The sequence below is a fragment of the Ascaphus truei genome, chromosome 14, assembly GCF_040206685.1.
Source record: "Ascaphus truei isolate aAscTru1 chromosome 14, aAscTru1.hap1, whole genome shotgun sequence".
Classification (NCBI taxonomy): domain Eukaryota; kingdom Metazoa; phylum Chordata; class Amphibia; order Anura; family Ascaphidae; genus Ascaphus; species Ascaphus truei.
In genome coordinates this window covers 40,627,180-40,643,882 of record NC_134496.1, presented here as the reverse complement: position 1 = coordinate 40,643,882, position 16,703 = coordinate 40,627,180, and the positions used below count along the sequence as shown (strand labels likewise).

General features: G+C 48.3%; 1 protein-coding gene across 1 annotated transcript in view; it reads left to right on the top strand.

Annotated features, from left to right (window-relative positions):
• The first annotated feature begins 14,553 nt into the window (after positions 1-14,553).
• The window catches only part of PPM1L (protein phosphatase, Mg2+/Mn2+ dependent 1L), a 162,281-nt gene continuing 160,131 nt past the window's right edge, over positions 14,554-16,703 (top strand). Inside the window, exon 1 of the mRNA XM_075570605.1 lies at positions 14,554-15,401. Coding sequence (XP_075426720.1) covers positions 15,003-15,401 — 399 coding nt within the window. The 5' untranslated portion in view covers positions 14,554-15,002. The remainder of the gene's footprint in view (positions 15,402-16,703) is intronic.

Sequence of the window (16,703 nt, the reverse complement as noted above, 5' to 3'; positions counted from 1 at the left end):
TATTCAAAAACATTCTGCTTTTCTCCTTTGTCATTGCACCATGGATTGTGTTGATCTGAAAGTCCTCTTATTCACTGGCCATAAAGATGTTGGCATAATGTAGTCTGAATAAACACTAGTATTCACCTAGACCAGAGGTTCAGTCCTCAAGGAGCACGAACAGTGCAGGTTTTAAGTATACCCCTGCTTGACACGGGGTTTAGTCAACATGATTGGGCCACCTGTGCTAATGAGAGACTAGTCTTTAAACCTGCACTGTTAGTGGTCCTTGTGGATGGGCGTTTGAAACCTTTGACCTAGACCATGTGAATGTGGTTTCGTGATCTAGATATGCAAGTAGGGTTGCCAGATAGCTTCTCCAAAAATACTGGACGCAATGGTGAAAAGTGCGACACGCTCAAGACACACACACTCTTCTCAGCTCTATCCGCTCCGTGCTGTTTCCTCCTCTCCTTGGCCCCACCCCCCAGGCTCCTGACACCTCCTCCTGATTGGCTGCTGCTGGGTAATGCAGCCAATCAGGATGGAAAAAGCTGCCCAGCCCCATAGCAACAATCCTGCTCAGGGAAATCCCACTGCTCCCCAAGCCGGTCAGGTCACTATGTCCAGAGAGGTAATACCGGACACATACATGTCCAGTATTAGCTCTAATTTGTTACTGGACAGAGTGTCCAAATACAGTAAAGTACAGTTCAATACTGGACACCTGGCAACCCTGTTTGCAAGCCTGAATTGCACCAGCGTTAACGGCACCGGTGGCAGTATACTTTGCACGGAAGCGCGATTGCCCGTTTTCCAGGATTGGCATATTGTAGTACCAGGTGTGTACCCACAGAGGTGCCCGTGATTTGTAGGAAGTGTCTGTCGCCAAATGAGAATTAGCACGAAGAGAACCGCACTAGCAGGCTAGCACACAGCAGAATTGTATGACATTGTTTATTATAACTGGGTGCATTTACACACGCTGTATTTTGCAGTGGCTGCAGAGAATAATCTCCCACAATACTAATGATTTGGCACTTACTTGCTTATAATTGTCAAGGAGAGAACACATGAGATAATCTACTTATAGCATAGTACTTTGGCCATAACAAGATTATCTCATCCCCTGCCCTTTAAGCCGATAGGGGAAAGCATAACTTTGCTTGTAGGGGCTGTCAGAGTCCAAGAAACATATTAGATTGCATCTTTGACTTACATTGTCACATACACACAGTCAACATTCAAGCCAACATCCTTTGTGCATTTTGATGATTTTGTCCCAGGTGAAAGCTTATTTATCATGAGTTACAATCCAAATCCCGGCCAATTTCCAGGTCATACATTGTTTTGAATTTTTGCCGTTTTACAGGAAAAACAATCAATTTATTTTGCAGTCAATTCTTTCATTTTTTTTCTTTAAGCAAATACTTGTGAACATGTAACTCTATTCATTGAAAAGGTCTCAGAATTTATACTCTCAGTAACTCTATGAGATTTACATAGGATTGTACAGGCACAATGAATCCCGGCCTGAAGAATTTATAACCTCCTTTTTGGTGTCCGAGGCACAGGCAGGTAAGGTAACTTGCACAAGGCCATGAAGGGGCTGACACTGATTCAAAGAAAAATCTCCAAGACCTAGACCAGTGTTATGACCACTAAGCTATTCTTTGACCACTAGCATTATGGGGTATTTCTCTAGCCTGCTGTATCCTGCAACCTCTCTCAGATTTTACATAGTAAATGTAAATATATTTAAACAGATCCAATGCAGATCATTCTTACTGTAATTATACAGGTTAACAAGAATTTTAATCCAGGGAGTGATAGGACCTGCAAACAGGGTCTGCCTTGATATGGCTTGCAGGTTTACAATGCTTTGGCCAAAGGGTTAAACTAAATGACCCTTTTTCAAGAAAATATATAGTTACTGTACTGTGTATTTTTGTCACATTGGAAGTAGCTTTGGGCGTTTTTGTTTGTTTTTGTCTTTATAATGGCACAGCGAGTACATCTCTCAAATTGCTTTGCTTTTGTATTTAACAGTATTTGTGCGGCTTTACTTCTTAGCCTTGGGATGTATGCATTATGTATTTTGCTATTATCATCTCTTGTTGTTTTCACTTTAAGTTACTGAGGGATGTTTACTTCTTTATTCATTTCAGCATTCGGTTATGTTGAGTATTATTATATAATATTTTATTTTTATGCTTATAAGTTATTTTTTAACTTCTTTATCATTATTTGTTAATTGTTTCACGTTCTTCCTTCTTTCCGTTTCAGTTTGTTTATAGTATATGGATGGATGTCTTTTTTTTCTGCCACTTGCTGGGCCAGCATTACAGTGTGGTTTGCTGTTCTGTTTCTTATTTCTTTTTGTTGTTTTTTGTCCCTATTTTCTCTTCATACATATCTATGGTTGTGTGCAACGGACTACGATTAACGTTTTTCTAGTTTGAAGCGCTTCAACCAATGGGGCCTGGCGCTTCCCACGTTCAACTCAGGGACGTGGAGTCGACGGGTCATCACCGCATGATGTCACAGCCCGCTAGATTTTAAAACACCGGTTTTAACCATATCTGTACACCTTGATGAAGCGCAGCATATGTGAAACGCGTTGGTGTTTTTTTTTACCTCTTTGGGGTCATATCATATGTGATCAAATAAATATACTTTTTATGGGAGTCCCCTCTTGTTCGTTCTCTTTTTTTTTTGCTATTGGTTGTGCTCCACAGTCGCACTACTTTTCTCTATTTTGTTCAGTAGAGTAAGCTCCGGTCTCCTTTGCATTGATCAAACTTTTTTTCATATTCAGCTGGCAATGTCGCTGATTTTCTTTCATGTAAGACTTCTTTACAGGAAACCTGCAAAACAGTGTGTGATTAATACAGCGCACACAGCATGAAGGCTGGTAGCTCCATCTTTTTGACAGGTGCTTTACATGCCCATGCTATGAGGAAGCATTGTATTGTGCTAGATTTTCAATATTCTATTCATGTTCATTTTTAGATAAAAATAAGTAAAAGCAACAGACTGTACAAACCGACTTTTCTACCTTTCCTCTTTCAAGCTGAATAGATGTCTTTCTCTGTTGTCGGTTTGTTAAACTGTGGCCCATTGTGTAGAAGTCACAAAATGTTCATTCCTGTTGATCAGGCAGAGTAATGAAATACTTATATTTTAGATGTATTTGTTATGTAAATGGTGTTCAAACCTTAACACTGTCATTCGGTTGGTGTAATGTGTTGTTTAAAGTCAAATGGAATATCAATTCAGGCTGGTAAGATAACATGGCTGATGTTTAGGCATAGCTTGTGTGATTCTAAATGATGAACAACTATTATTACATGTGAAAATATTAACAAGGGAAAAAGAGGTGCTCAATTATCAAAATCTTCTTCCTGCAATGTGTCATATACAGAGCATGAAAATGTCTATCAATTTGTTTCTTTCATCTTGTAGTAACACGGGCCTCCCTCTGCTCCCCTTAGTGGTAGTTATGATGGGGGGATGTGTGACTTAAAGCTGCAGTTTAAGCAATATCCTACGTGTGTGTTTTTTTTAAATAAATCGGTTCTGTACTATGAGAAAATACATGTAGCATTTTTTTTAAAACAATTTTTAAAGACATTTTTAATGTATTTTAATGTAGCAAGCATTTTTGTTTCTATAGAAACCATTTACAAAGTCACGCCCCTTTCCCCTTCTGAGACAGGCTCTGGCTCTTGAGCCCCGCCCTCTCTCTCCAGCAGTGCACCAATTGTATCTAGTGCCTGCCTGGTCACATGATCTTCCACACAGAACTTTGCATCGTGGGTACTGTTTTGCAGCAATAACTGAATTAAATAACCCTGAGCAAAGCGATCGATTACAGGAGAACGGATTGATCTGCAGCTTAGCTAATCACTTGTCAGTGTGCAGATTGTATTGATGCAAATATTGAATGGGAAAAAAAATAAAACGGCAGCTTGAACTGCAGCTTTATGTAAGAAGTAAGACACATAACTTATTTTTAAAGCAGCAATACGAGTTTCAGTATGCAGTATTGAAGCAGGGGGTCTTAATCATGTAAGGCACCCAGCTTCCAGAGATGCTTACCTCTGTAGGGGTGCAGGTATCTCTGCAGACAGAGAAACGGTGTGCCTAACATAATGGCAGCATTTAAATGTCCCGCGTCATGCGGGCCAATAGGAAGCTGTGACGTCATCCGGTGTGGCTTCCTACTGGCCCGCGTGACCGGGACATTCAAACTAAAAATACATACCAGCACCCCCCTATGGAGGTAAGTACCTCTAGAAGCAGGGGGCTCCTGGAGCTGAAATTAACACAGTTCACCTCCGGAGACCCCCCGCTTCAATCCTGTAATAAAAAATAAAGGGAAAAAATGAAACCTGTATTGCTGCTTTAAAAGTAAGGATTCCGGTTTTAGCTTTTTACCAAATAACACTGAAAAAACACCATTATTTGATCATTTTGCACTTCTGGTTAAAACCAATAAAAAACAGGAATGAATCTGCAGCAGCAGACACCAGGCTCTCAACAACCTCTGAACATTTGTATACCAGCGCCTGTTACGAGAAGGGAGCTGTCTCACTTCTATACCAATTATGTGCAGCCAAGATCATTCTCGGTTTATGCTTCAATGGGAGGAAGATCTTGGATCCCCATTAGATGATGAAACATGGGAGGAAATCTTCTTTTAAAGAATCTCCAAATCATCTATCTGTTCTAACATGAAAGAAGTCGCAAATTAAATTGTTACATAGGTGGTACCAAACACCTGCGAGATTAGCTCAAATGTATCCAGAGCATACCTCCTTGTGCTGGCAAGAGTGTTTGGCAGAGGAGCACACGAGTTCATATATGGAGGTCCTGCTCAAAAAGCCAGCATATGTGGAGGAAGGTCCACCTTCATATAGGCCGGGCGATGGGCCTTTCTTTACCCTGGGATCCAGTGATATTATTACTCTGTAAACCCATCGCTGATAGATACTGTATGCAGATAGATTGACAATGCATATCCTTAATTCCGCTAAATCGGCGATAGCCAGTTGTTGGAAGCAGTCTCTTCCTCCTATCTCTCTTATAAGAAATAAAGTCTCAAGGACGAACGTAATGGAAAAGTTATCCAGTTTATTGCATAATACTCAACGTAAATATGATAGTGTAGAATTTGTGGTTTAACTCTAATGCACTAAATGTCAATATTTCTTAACCAATTGTACAAAATGTACTTTGCTAATGTATCCTTGTTGCACATGTAACCCTGTTTCCCCCACCCAATCTCACATAGGGTCTCCTAGGGGAAATGTATTTATTTATAAAAAAAAATTACCAGGAAGTAATACATTGAGAGTTACCTCTCGTTTTCAAGTATGTCCTGGGCACAGAGTTAAATGCTACTCTGGTTACATGGCTTTGTGTGGTGCATACCTGCTGGTAACAGGGGGCCCTGCGTCTCCCGCATGATGGTAAAGGGGAATAACAGGACAGGCTTCTGGTGTCTTGCCTAAATTCTAGCAGCGCCTCCATCTTGTGCAGCCCCCATATGTATGGGGTGAAGTCTCTGCAAAAGAACTCTCGTCCCCCTCCTCCCAATAGACTTCAGTCTAAGCCCAGGAAGGTATAGGTAAAAGCACAGGATACTTTATTTGTTATTCCTTATTCAGCAGCAGTCACAGATCTCAGCAGTTATTAGGGTATCCACCCTCCCAGCCAAAGGGCACCGAGAGTGGTCCTTGCTCTTCCCCTACCCACTTGTGGGATAGGAGGTATGGTTCCTCACCTCTCCCCGGAGGGAGGGCCTCAAGCCTGCCAGATCCCTGACAGCTTAGTATGGGTGAACCTGTCTCTCTCAAAGGTAGAGACCAACTGGCTAAATCAGGAAGTACAATGCATTAAGTACAGCTCCAGTAAGCACCGCCCCTGTGCCTCTAATTGGACACAAGGCCTGATGACACTACCTTCACTGACTCACTGCACTGCATGTGTGCGGAAAACCCATGATTGCTCCTGGCTAACCTGTCCTTACTAGGTATTACTGCCAGGAGGAGGGCAGACCTATAGCCCAAAACTACCCAGGGCTACACACATGTCCTCCGAATCCCTTAAGCACCCTTACCCTCCCTTTTATTTTCTGTACCCCCTACACTCGGAATTGGACATTTGGACGTGGCTGTTTCACCGTGAACAAATGCCGCCGCTTCGCCGCAGACAGAGCCTCCGCTGCAGCCATTTCGCCGCTGGAACCTCTGCCACTGGTCGTTTCGAAGGTAAGTTTTATTATTGGTTAGGGTAAGGGGTTAATGTAAGGGTTCTGGCGGTTAGGGTAGGGGGTTAATGTAAGGGTTCTGGCGGTTAGCGTAGGGGGTTCATTTAAGGATTTTAGCGGTTAGGGTAAGGGGTTAATGTAAGGGTTTTAATGGTTAGGGTAGGGGGTTATTGTAAGGTTTTTAGCAGTTATGGTAGGGGTTTAATTTAAGGGTTTTAATGGTTAGGGTAGGGTTTTTAGGATAAGGGGTTTTTGTTTAGGGGGTTTACTTACCTTAGCGGGTGGCAGCAAAGTGGTCGGCGGTGGCAGCTTCCGGCAGCAGAGAGTGCCAGTGGATCTTTGTTCACGGCAAAATGGCCTCAACCAAATGTGCTAGAACGCTCTACACTCCCCAGTCTATACATGTTATTTTGTTCTGAAAAATAAGGCGTTTAACCCCCCCCTCCCAGAAATGAAGCATCATTTCCTATGCGTTCCACCTCTAGTAGCAGCCCAGTCGCAGATATGAGACCGAGACAATGATACATCGGGAGTATGGGAAACGAAAAATAAGCGCACTGATAAACACCAACCTGAAATGTGCGTCAATTTTGATTTCATTGCTAACATTGGTGAACAGAGATTTTTTTTTTTTTTTTTTTTTTTTTAAATAAAATGATTACACCGGAAAAAACATAAAAATGAAACAGCGATTTTACACACACAAAAAAAAAATAGAACCAGAATCCATATTTATGACATAAGCTAAAGATTAGGCCTTGGGTTTTATAGGCCACAAACTACTACGTGTTCAGCAAAACATTTGAATGTTGCATAGTAAAAGACTTATGCATTAAATGTTATGACTGACTTGTGATTTGTATACTGATTCACGCCCTACTTTTCGTATCTTCATAGTGCGGATCCCTAATGTTAAAGCTTCTTGTCTTAAAGGATTTCACAGGAATTACTGATCAGGATCCAGGTTAAGGCTTAGTGAAAAGTGAATCAACGCAGCTACTTTACATTACTAGATCCTCTTAGCGGGGGGTTTCCCAATTGTCTCTGTTTGCGATCATTTATGCACGTAGGCTAGCATCTTCCATTCGTCGTGGCATTAAAAAAAAGACAGTTGACATCTCTGATATAATAATATCTCTCTCAAGGATGCTGCTAGGTATTAAACCATTTGTGTATTGCAGGAACAAGCAGTGCAAAGACATATTTTTCCAATATTTGTGCTAGAAAAATGATTTCAGTCATAAAGCAAAATATTACATTCCGACAAATCTTCAAAGGTATTCATTCCTAGTGCAGCAGTTCTATGCAATTAAACCCAGAACTGCCCATTGCTCCAGCGTGTAACTAAAGAGGAACTGGCTGCTACATAAATCCTGAGATGGAATAATAAAGCAGATGGAGAAAGAAAGCCGTGTGCAAGTATCGGCATAATAAAATGCAGATTCTCACATGATGTACATGTGGCTAACACATTATCTGTACTCAGATCCTCTCTAGCTTGTGACAGACGTACGACTACCATCGATGAATTGTTAACTGTGGAAAGATTGAACAATGTCCACACACTGTGACTTAATTTGCCAGCCTTCGCTGTCATTACAGAGCTCCATGAGATCGCGAATTAAAACAAAAAAACAAAAACGTTCATGTTTGTGACATTGATCCCGGACCTTTTCTAAGTCCTTTCCTTCGTGTTACTGCTGCAGGGGTTAATGTGGAGTATATATGCTTAGTTTTCTAACATCACCTGTAACAATCTTCTGCAAAAGTATTCATTTACCATAATTAGGCATTTGTTCTATGCCTGCTCTGAGCACATCTGGCTACTATGTAATTAGGCTCTGTTTTGCATGGATTGCATTAGGGATGTTTGCTGACCATGCATGGGCAGGTTTATTAAGGCGGTGCGGGATAAGTGAAGGCCCTCTGCAGGGATATTCCACAGTACAAAATAATGACTAACCCATTTGCTTATAATAATAAAATCGGAAATAATTGTCATTTCTGCACCTGTCACTTATCTTTGTTTTAAGCTGACACTGGTCCCAGTGCTGCACAAAACAGAATACAGCATAGATTAAGCAAAGGAAAACACAGTCAACAAGTGTTGCTGAAACAATATAAGGGGAGTCCCTACCCCCAAAACGCTTAGATAAAAATATTATTGTGTAAGCAATTCTTCCGTGCATTAGTGTTTGGTTACATAATCAAATCCCCCTTTATCTGTGTCTGGCCGATACCCAACACTCATACAGAATAATGAATAGTATACAAAACACATTGTTTCTTTCTTTATTTTTGCAATTGAAAAATATCAGCACTTTTGTTGCGTAAGAAGCCCTTTTTATAGTATCGATGTATATATTTACATATAGAGTGAGTCCTCGCTTACCGACGCTGCACAATGCAGTCCGCCGGACGCATTATCCGACGTCGGACCCGCTTATCTAACGGTCACCGTCGCCGATTAACATGGAACCCGCAATCCGACGGTCGGTAACCGACGGCGGTTTGCGGGACGCATTCCGTCAGCTGGACGAGGACGCCTGTATAGTGCTAATGGTGTATCCAGCATTTTTATTGTAAGAGACAACACAATATAGGGATTTATAATGCAAGAAACATACAATCAGACAGTGGGAAAGAAAATCCCTGCCCCAGAGCGGTTACGAAAGATGATTTCTTGTTGACAATTTGTGAGAAGCATTTTTTGCATGAGCAAGTCAAGAGAAAAACTGCTTCTTGTAGTTTCACTCTGCAATAGCCCCTGCTCTTCCAAACTCCCTCTTATCAGCAGAGGTCATACATCGCCTGCCCTACAGTACATAAGCAGCATTCTGTGATTGTCAAACCAAAGGCTGTGTGTTTAGGGAGTACAGATGTGCATCAGATCAGTGCATTTGTTGCAGTTTGCTCTATGAAACTCATTAAGATCAGGGACATCCCAGCACTGATACCGTCAGTGCCCAGTGCAGCACATCCCCAGCACTGATACCGTCAGTGCCCAGTGCAGCACATCCCCAGCACTGATACCGTCAGTGCCCAGTGCAGCACATCCCCAGCACTGATACCGTCAGCGCCCAGTGCAGCACATCCCCAGCACTGATACAGTGTCAGTGCCCAGTGCAGCACATCCCCAGCACTGGTACCATGTCAGTGCCCAATGCAGCACATCCCCAGCACTGATACCGTGTCAGTGCCCAGTGCAGCACATCCCCAGCACTGATACCGTGTCAGTGCCCAGTGCAGCACATCCCCAGCACTGATACCGTCAGTGCCCAGTGCAGCACATCCCCAGCACTGATACCGTCAGTGCCCAGTGCAGCACATCCCCAGCACTGATACCGTGTCAGTGCCCAGTGCAGCACATCCCCAGCACTGATACCGTGTCAGTGCCCAGTGCAGCACATCCCCAGCACTGATACCGTCAGTGCCCAGTGCAGCACATCCCCAGCACCGATACCGTGTCAGTGCCCAGTGCAGCACATCCCCAGCACTGATACCGTCAGCGCCCAGTGCAGCACATCCCCAGCACTGGTACAGTGTCAGTGCCCAGTGCAGCACATCCCCAGCACTGGTACAGTGTCAGTGCCCAGTGCAGCACATCCCCAGCACTGATACCGTCAGTGCCCAGTGCAGCACATCCCCAGCACTGATACCGTGTCAGTGCCCAGTGCAGCACATCCCCAGCACTGATACCGTGTCAGTGCCCAGTGCAGCACATCCCCAGCACTGGTACAGTGTCAGTGCCCAGTGTAGCACATCCCCAGCACTGATACAGTGTCAGTGCCCAGTGCAGCACACCCCCAGCACTGATACAGTGTCAGTGCCCAGTGCAGCACATCCCCAGCACTGATACCGTGTCAGTGCCCAGTGCAGCACATCCCCAGCACTGATACAGTGTCAGTGCCCAGTGCAGCACATCCCCAGCACTGATACCGTGTCAGTGCCCAGTGCAGCACATCCCCAGCACTGATACCGTGTCAGTGCCCAGTGCAGCACATCCCCAGCACTGATACCGTGTCAGTGCCCAGTGCAGCACATCCCCAGCACTGATACCGTGTCAGTGCCCAGTGCAGCACATCCCCAGCACCGATACCGTGTCAGTGCCCAGTGCAGCACATCCCCAGCACTGATACCGTCAGTGCCCAGTGCAGCACATCCCCAGCACCGATACCGTGTCAGTGCCCAGTGCAGCACATCCCCAGCACTGATACCGTCAGTGCCCAGTGCAGCACATCCCCAGCACTGATACCGTGTCAGTGCCCAGTGCAGCACATCCCCAGCACCGATACAGTGTCAGTGCCCAGTGCAGCACATCCCCAGCACTGATACAGTGTCAGTGCCCAGTGCAGCACATCCCCAGCACTGATACAGTGTCAGTGCCCAGTGCAGCACATCCCCAGCACTGATACCGTGTCAGTGCCCAGTGCAGCACATCCCCAGCAGTGATACAGTGTCAGTGCCCAGTGCAGCACATCCCCAGAACTGGTACAGTGTCAGTGCCCAGTGCAGCACATCCCCAGCACTGGTACAGTGTCAGTGCCCAGTGCAGCACTTCCCCAGCACCGATACCGTCAGCGCCCAGTGCAGCACATCCCCAGCACTGATACCGTGTCAGCGCCCAGTGCAGCACATCCCCAGCACTGATACCGTGTCAGTGCCCAGTGCAGCACATCCCCAGCACTGATACCGTCAGTGCCCAGTGCAGCACATCCCCAGCACTGATACCGTGTCAGTGCCCAGTGCAGCACATCCCCAGCACCGATACAGTGTCAGTGCCCAGTGCAGCACATCCCAAGCACTGATACAGTGTCAGTGCCCAGTGCAGCACATCCCCAGCACTGGTACAGTGTCAGTGCCCAGTGCAGCACTTCCCCAGCACCGATACCGTCAGCGCCCAGTGCAGCACATCCCCAGCACTGATACCGTGTCAGTGCCCAGTGCAGCACATCCCCAGCACTGATACAGTGTCAGTGCCCAGTGCAGCACATCCCCAGCACTGATACCGTCAGTGCCCAGTGCAGCACATCCCCAGCACTGATACCGTGTCAGTGCCCAGTGCAGCACATCCCCAGCACTGATACAGTGTCAGTGCCCAGTGCAGCACATCCCCAGCACTGGTACAGTGTCAGTGCCCAGTGCAGCACATCCCCAGCACTGATACTGTGTCAGTGCCCAGTGCAGCACATCCCCAGCACTGGTACAGTGTCAGTGCCCAGTGCAGCACATCCCCAGCACTGATACTGTGTCAGTGCCCAAAGCAGCACATCCCCAGCACTGATACCGTGTCAGTGCCCAGTGCAGCACATCCCCAGCACTGATACCGTGTCAGTGCCCAGTGCAGCACATCCCCAGCACCGATACCGTCAGTGCCCAGTGCAGCACATCCCCAGCACTGATACAGTGTCAGTGCCCAGTGCAGCACATCCCCAGCACTGGTACAGTGTCAGTGCCCAGTGCAGCACATCCCCAGCACTGCTACAGTGTCAGTGCCCAGTGCAGCACATCCCCAGCACCGATACCGTCAGTGCCCAGTGCAGCACATCCCCAGCACTGATACCGTGTCAGTGCCCAGTGCAGCACATCCCCAGCACTGGTACAGTATCAGTGCCCAGTGCAGCACATCCCCAGCACTGATACAGTGTCAGTGCCCAGTGCAGCACATCCCCAGCACTGATACCGTGTCAGTGCCCAGTGCAGCACATCCCCAGCACTGATACAGTGTCAGTGCCCAGTGCAGCACATCCCCAGCACTGATACCGTGTCAGTGCCCAGTGCAGCACATCCCCAGCACTGGTACCGTCAGTGCCCAGTGCAGCACATCCCCAGCACTGATACCGTGTCAGTGCCCAGTGCAGCACATCCCCAGCACTGATACCGTCAGTGCCCAGTGCAGCACATCCCCAGCACTGGTACCGTGTCAGTGCCCAGTGCAGCACATCCCCAGCACTGATACCGTCTCAGTGCCCAGTGCAGCACATCCCCAGCACCGATACCGTGTCAGTGCCCAGTGCAGCACATCCCCAGCACTGGTACAGTGTCAGTGCCCAGTGCAGCACATCCCCAGCACTGGTACCGTGTCAGTGCCCAGTGCAGCACATCCCCAGCACTGATACCGTCAGTGCCCAGTGTAGCACATCCCCAGCACTGGTACCGTGTCAGTGCCCAGTGCAGCACATCCCCAGCACTGATACCGTCAGTGCCCAGTGTAGCACATCCCCAGCACTGGTACAGTGTCAGTGCCCAGTGCAGCACATCCCCATCACTGATACAGTGTCAGTGCCCAGTGCAGCACATCCCCAGCACTGGTACCGTCAGTGCCCAGTGTAGCACATCCCCAGCACTGGTACAGTGTCAGTGCCCAGTGCAGCACATCCCCATCACTGATACAGTGTCAGTGCCCAGTGCAGCACATCCCCAGCACTGATACAGTGTCAGTGCCCAGTGCAGCACATCCCCAGCACTGGTACCGTGTCAGTTCCCAGTGCAGCACATCCCCAGCAGTGATACAGTGTCAGTGCCCAGTGCAGCACATCCCCAGCACTGGTACCGTGTCAGCGCCTGCACAGTGCAGCACATCCCCAGCACTGATACAGTGTCAGTGCCCAGTGCAGCACATCCCCAGCACTGGTACCGTGTCAGTGCCCAGTGCAGCACATCCCCAGCACTGGTACCGTCAGTGCCCAGTGTAGCACATCCCCAGCACTGATACAGTGTCAGTGCCCAGTGTAGCACATCCCCAGCACTGGTACAGTGTCAGTGCCCAGTGCAGCACATCCCCATCACTGATACAGTGTCAGTGCCCAGTGCAGCACATCCCCAGCACTGATACCGTGTTAGTGCCCAGTGCAGCACATCCCCAGCACTGATACCGTCAGTGCCCAGTGTAGCACATCCCCAGCACTGGTACAGTGTCAGTGCCCAGTGCAGCACATCCCCAGCACTGGTACAGTGTCAGTGCCCAGTGCAGCACATCCCCAGCACTGGTACCGTCAGTGCATAGTGCAGCACATCCCCAGCACTGATACCGTCAGTGCCCAGTGTAGCACATCCCCAGCACTGGTACAGTGTCAGTGCCCAGTGCAGCACATCCCCAGCACTGGTACAGTGTCAGTGCCCAGTGTAGCACATCCCCAGCACTGGTACCGTGTCAGTGCCCAGTGCAGCACATCCCCAGCACTGGTACAGTGTCAGTGCCCAGTGCAGCACATCCCCAGCACTGGTACAGTGTCAGTGCCCAGTGCAGCACATCCCCAGCACTGGTACAGTGTCAGTGCCCAGTGCAGCACATCCCCAGCACTGATACCGTGTCAGTGCCCAGTGCAGCACATCCCCAGCACTGATACAGTGTCAGTGCCCAGTGCAGCACATCCCCAGCACTGATACAGTGTCAGTGCCCAGTGCAGCACATCCCCAGCACTGATACAGTGTCAGTGCCCAGTGCAGCACATCCCCAGCACTGATACAGTGTCAGTGCCCAGTGCAGCACATCCCCAGCACTGGTACAGTGTCAGTGCCCAGTGCAGCACATCCCCAGCACTGGTACAGTGTCAGTGCCCAGTGCAGCACATCCCCAGCACTGATACCGTGTCAGTGCCCAGTGCAGCACATCCCCAGCACTGATACAGTGTCAGTGCCCAGTGCAGCACATCCCCAGCACTGGTACAGTGTCAGTGCCCAGTGCAGCACATCCCCAGCACTGATACAGTGTCAGTGCCCAGTGCAGCACATCCCCAGCACTGATACAGTGTCAGTGCCCAGTGCAGCACATCCCCAGCACCAATACAGTGTCAGTGCCCAGTGCAGCACATCCCCAGCACTGATACCGTGTCAGCGCCTGCACAGTGCAGCACATCCCCAGCACTGATACCGTGTCAGCGCCTGCACAGTGCAGCACATCCCCAGCACTGATACAGTGTCAGTGCCCAGTGCAGCACATCCCCAGCACTGATACAGTGTCAGTGCCCAGTGCAGCACATCCCCAGCACTGATACCGTGTCAGTGCCCAGTGCAGCACATCCCCAGCACTGATACAGTGTCAGCGCCTGCACAGTGCAGCACATCCCCAGCACTGATACAGTGTCAGTGCCCAGTGCAGCACATCCCCAGCACTGATACCGTGTCAGCGCCTGCACAGTGCAGCACTTCCACACCATCTGATCATCTCTGCCCCCCTCCTCGCGTGCAGTGTTCCTGCCTCTGACGGCGCGTACCACATGCAAACAGAAACGGGGGAGGGCACCACCTCTTGCCATGTTGTTCTTGACCCCCCAGCACTCCAGCTCGCTGCATTGTCACAGAGCAAATTCTCCTGCAGGAACACACACTCATCGGTGCATGTTAATGCTAAGAAGCTGGTACAAGGCACAGTGCACACCCCCCTTGTTTGCAGCACATGGAACGCTCCGGTTTGGGAGAGAGGACAGCTGGTGCCTGCAGCTCCTGACAGCTCTGCAAGGTGCTGGAGGGACAAGGGCTGCTCTGTGCACCCGGGGAGGGGGTACTCCTGCAAGCTCAGCCACTGAGAACTTTATTACTACCAGCAGTCCCACCCCTGCCCCCTTACACCCCCCTGCTGCCCCCCTACTGGCACTGACTGTGCCCCCTTTGTCTTGGGTGCTGCACCCTGACCCCCTTCCCTGGGAGGAGCTCGGGCAGGGGTCAGATAGTGCCATGCACTGATTCCCCCCCTCCCCTCCTCCTGCTTTGTCTTGCACATCCTCCCCAGCTTATCCCCGGGACATAAATGATAGAGGATACCATGACTTTGCTGTCTCTCCTGGGCAGGATCATGCGTTACTTCTTACTCAGACCGGAGACCCTGTTCTTGCTGTGCATCAGCCTGGCCCTGTGGAGCTACTTCTTCCACACGGACGAGGTGAAGACCATCGTGAAGTCCAGCAGGGACGCGGTGCAGATGGTCAAGGGGAAGGTGGCGGAGATCATGCAGAATGACCGGTTGGGGGGGCTGGACGTGCTGGAGGCTGAGTTCTCCAAGACCTGGGAGTTCAAGAGCAACAATGTGGCCGTCTACTCCATCCAAGGCAGGAGGGACCACATGGAGGACCGCTTCGAGGTCATCACGGACCTGTTCAACAAGAGCCACCCTTCCATCTTTGGCATCTTTGATGGGCATGGAGGAGAGGTATGCACAGCACCAGGGGAGGGGGGGGGGAGGAGGGGGTCTCTCCTGCTTTCATAGGGCAGGGGAGAAGGTTGGAACAGCCATGGTGGGTGTGAGGAGAGGCACTTGGAGATAAGGTGTGCACTGGTGGAATAGGAGGCATTGGAGGATAAGGTGGACTGTGGTAGAATAGTGTGGGCACTTGAAGGTAAAGTGGGCACTTGTGGATAGTAGGAACCTTGAAAATAAGGTGGGTACCGGTGGAATGTTGTAGGCACTTGAAGGTGGGTACTAGTGGATAGTATGAACCTTGAAGATAAAATGGGTGGTGGTGGAATAGTGTGGGCACTTGAAGATAAGATGGGCACTGGTGAGATAGTATGAACCTTGAAAATAAGGTGGGTGCCGGTGGAATGTTGTAGGCACTTGAAGGTGGGTACTAGTGGATAGTATGAACCTTGAAGATAAAATGGGTGGTGGTGGAATAGTGTGGGCACTTGAAGATAAGATGGGCACTGGTGAGATAGTATGAACCTTGAAAATAAGGTGTGTGCCGGTGGAATGTTGTAGGCACTAGAAGATAAGGTAGGCACTGGTGAAATCGTGTGGGTACTTGAAGATAAGGTGGGAACTGGTGGATAGTAATAGTATAAAACTTGAACATAAAATGGGTGGTAGTGGAATAGTGTTGGCACTAGACAATAAGGTAGGCACTGGTTGGATAATGAAGACACTTGATTATAGTGTGGGCACTTGAAGATAAGGCAGGCACTGGTGGGATAATGTGGGCAAAGTTGGAATAATATGAACCTTGAAGATAAGGTGGGTAATGTGGGAACTTGAATATAAAGTGAGCTGTGGTGGAATAGTGTGGGCTCTTGAAGATAAGATAGACACTGGTGGGATAATGTAGGCACTTGAACATAGGGTGGGCACTGGTCGAATAGTATGAGCCTTGAAGGTAAAGTAATTAGTAGTAAAATATCGCTAGCATTTGCAGATAAGATGGGCACTGGTGAAATACAGTATCATGAACCTTGAGAATAAGTTGGGTAGGGGCGGATTAGTGTCGGAACTTGAAGATAAGGCTGTCATTGATAGAATAATATAAACTTTAAAGATAAAGTGGGCAGTGGTGGAATAGTGTGGGTACTTTAACATAAGTTTGACACTAATGGAATAGTGTGGGCACTTGAGAATAAGGTTTGCACTAGGGGAATAATGTGGGCACTGGAAGGTAATGTGCCTGTGGTATTAAAGACCAGGTTTTGCATTGGGAATGCCAAGATGGACAATGATTAAATAAAGGTTCCGAGATACACT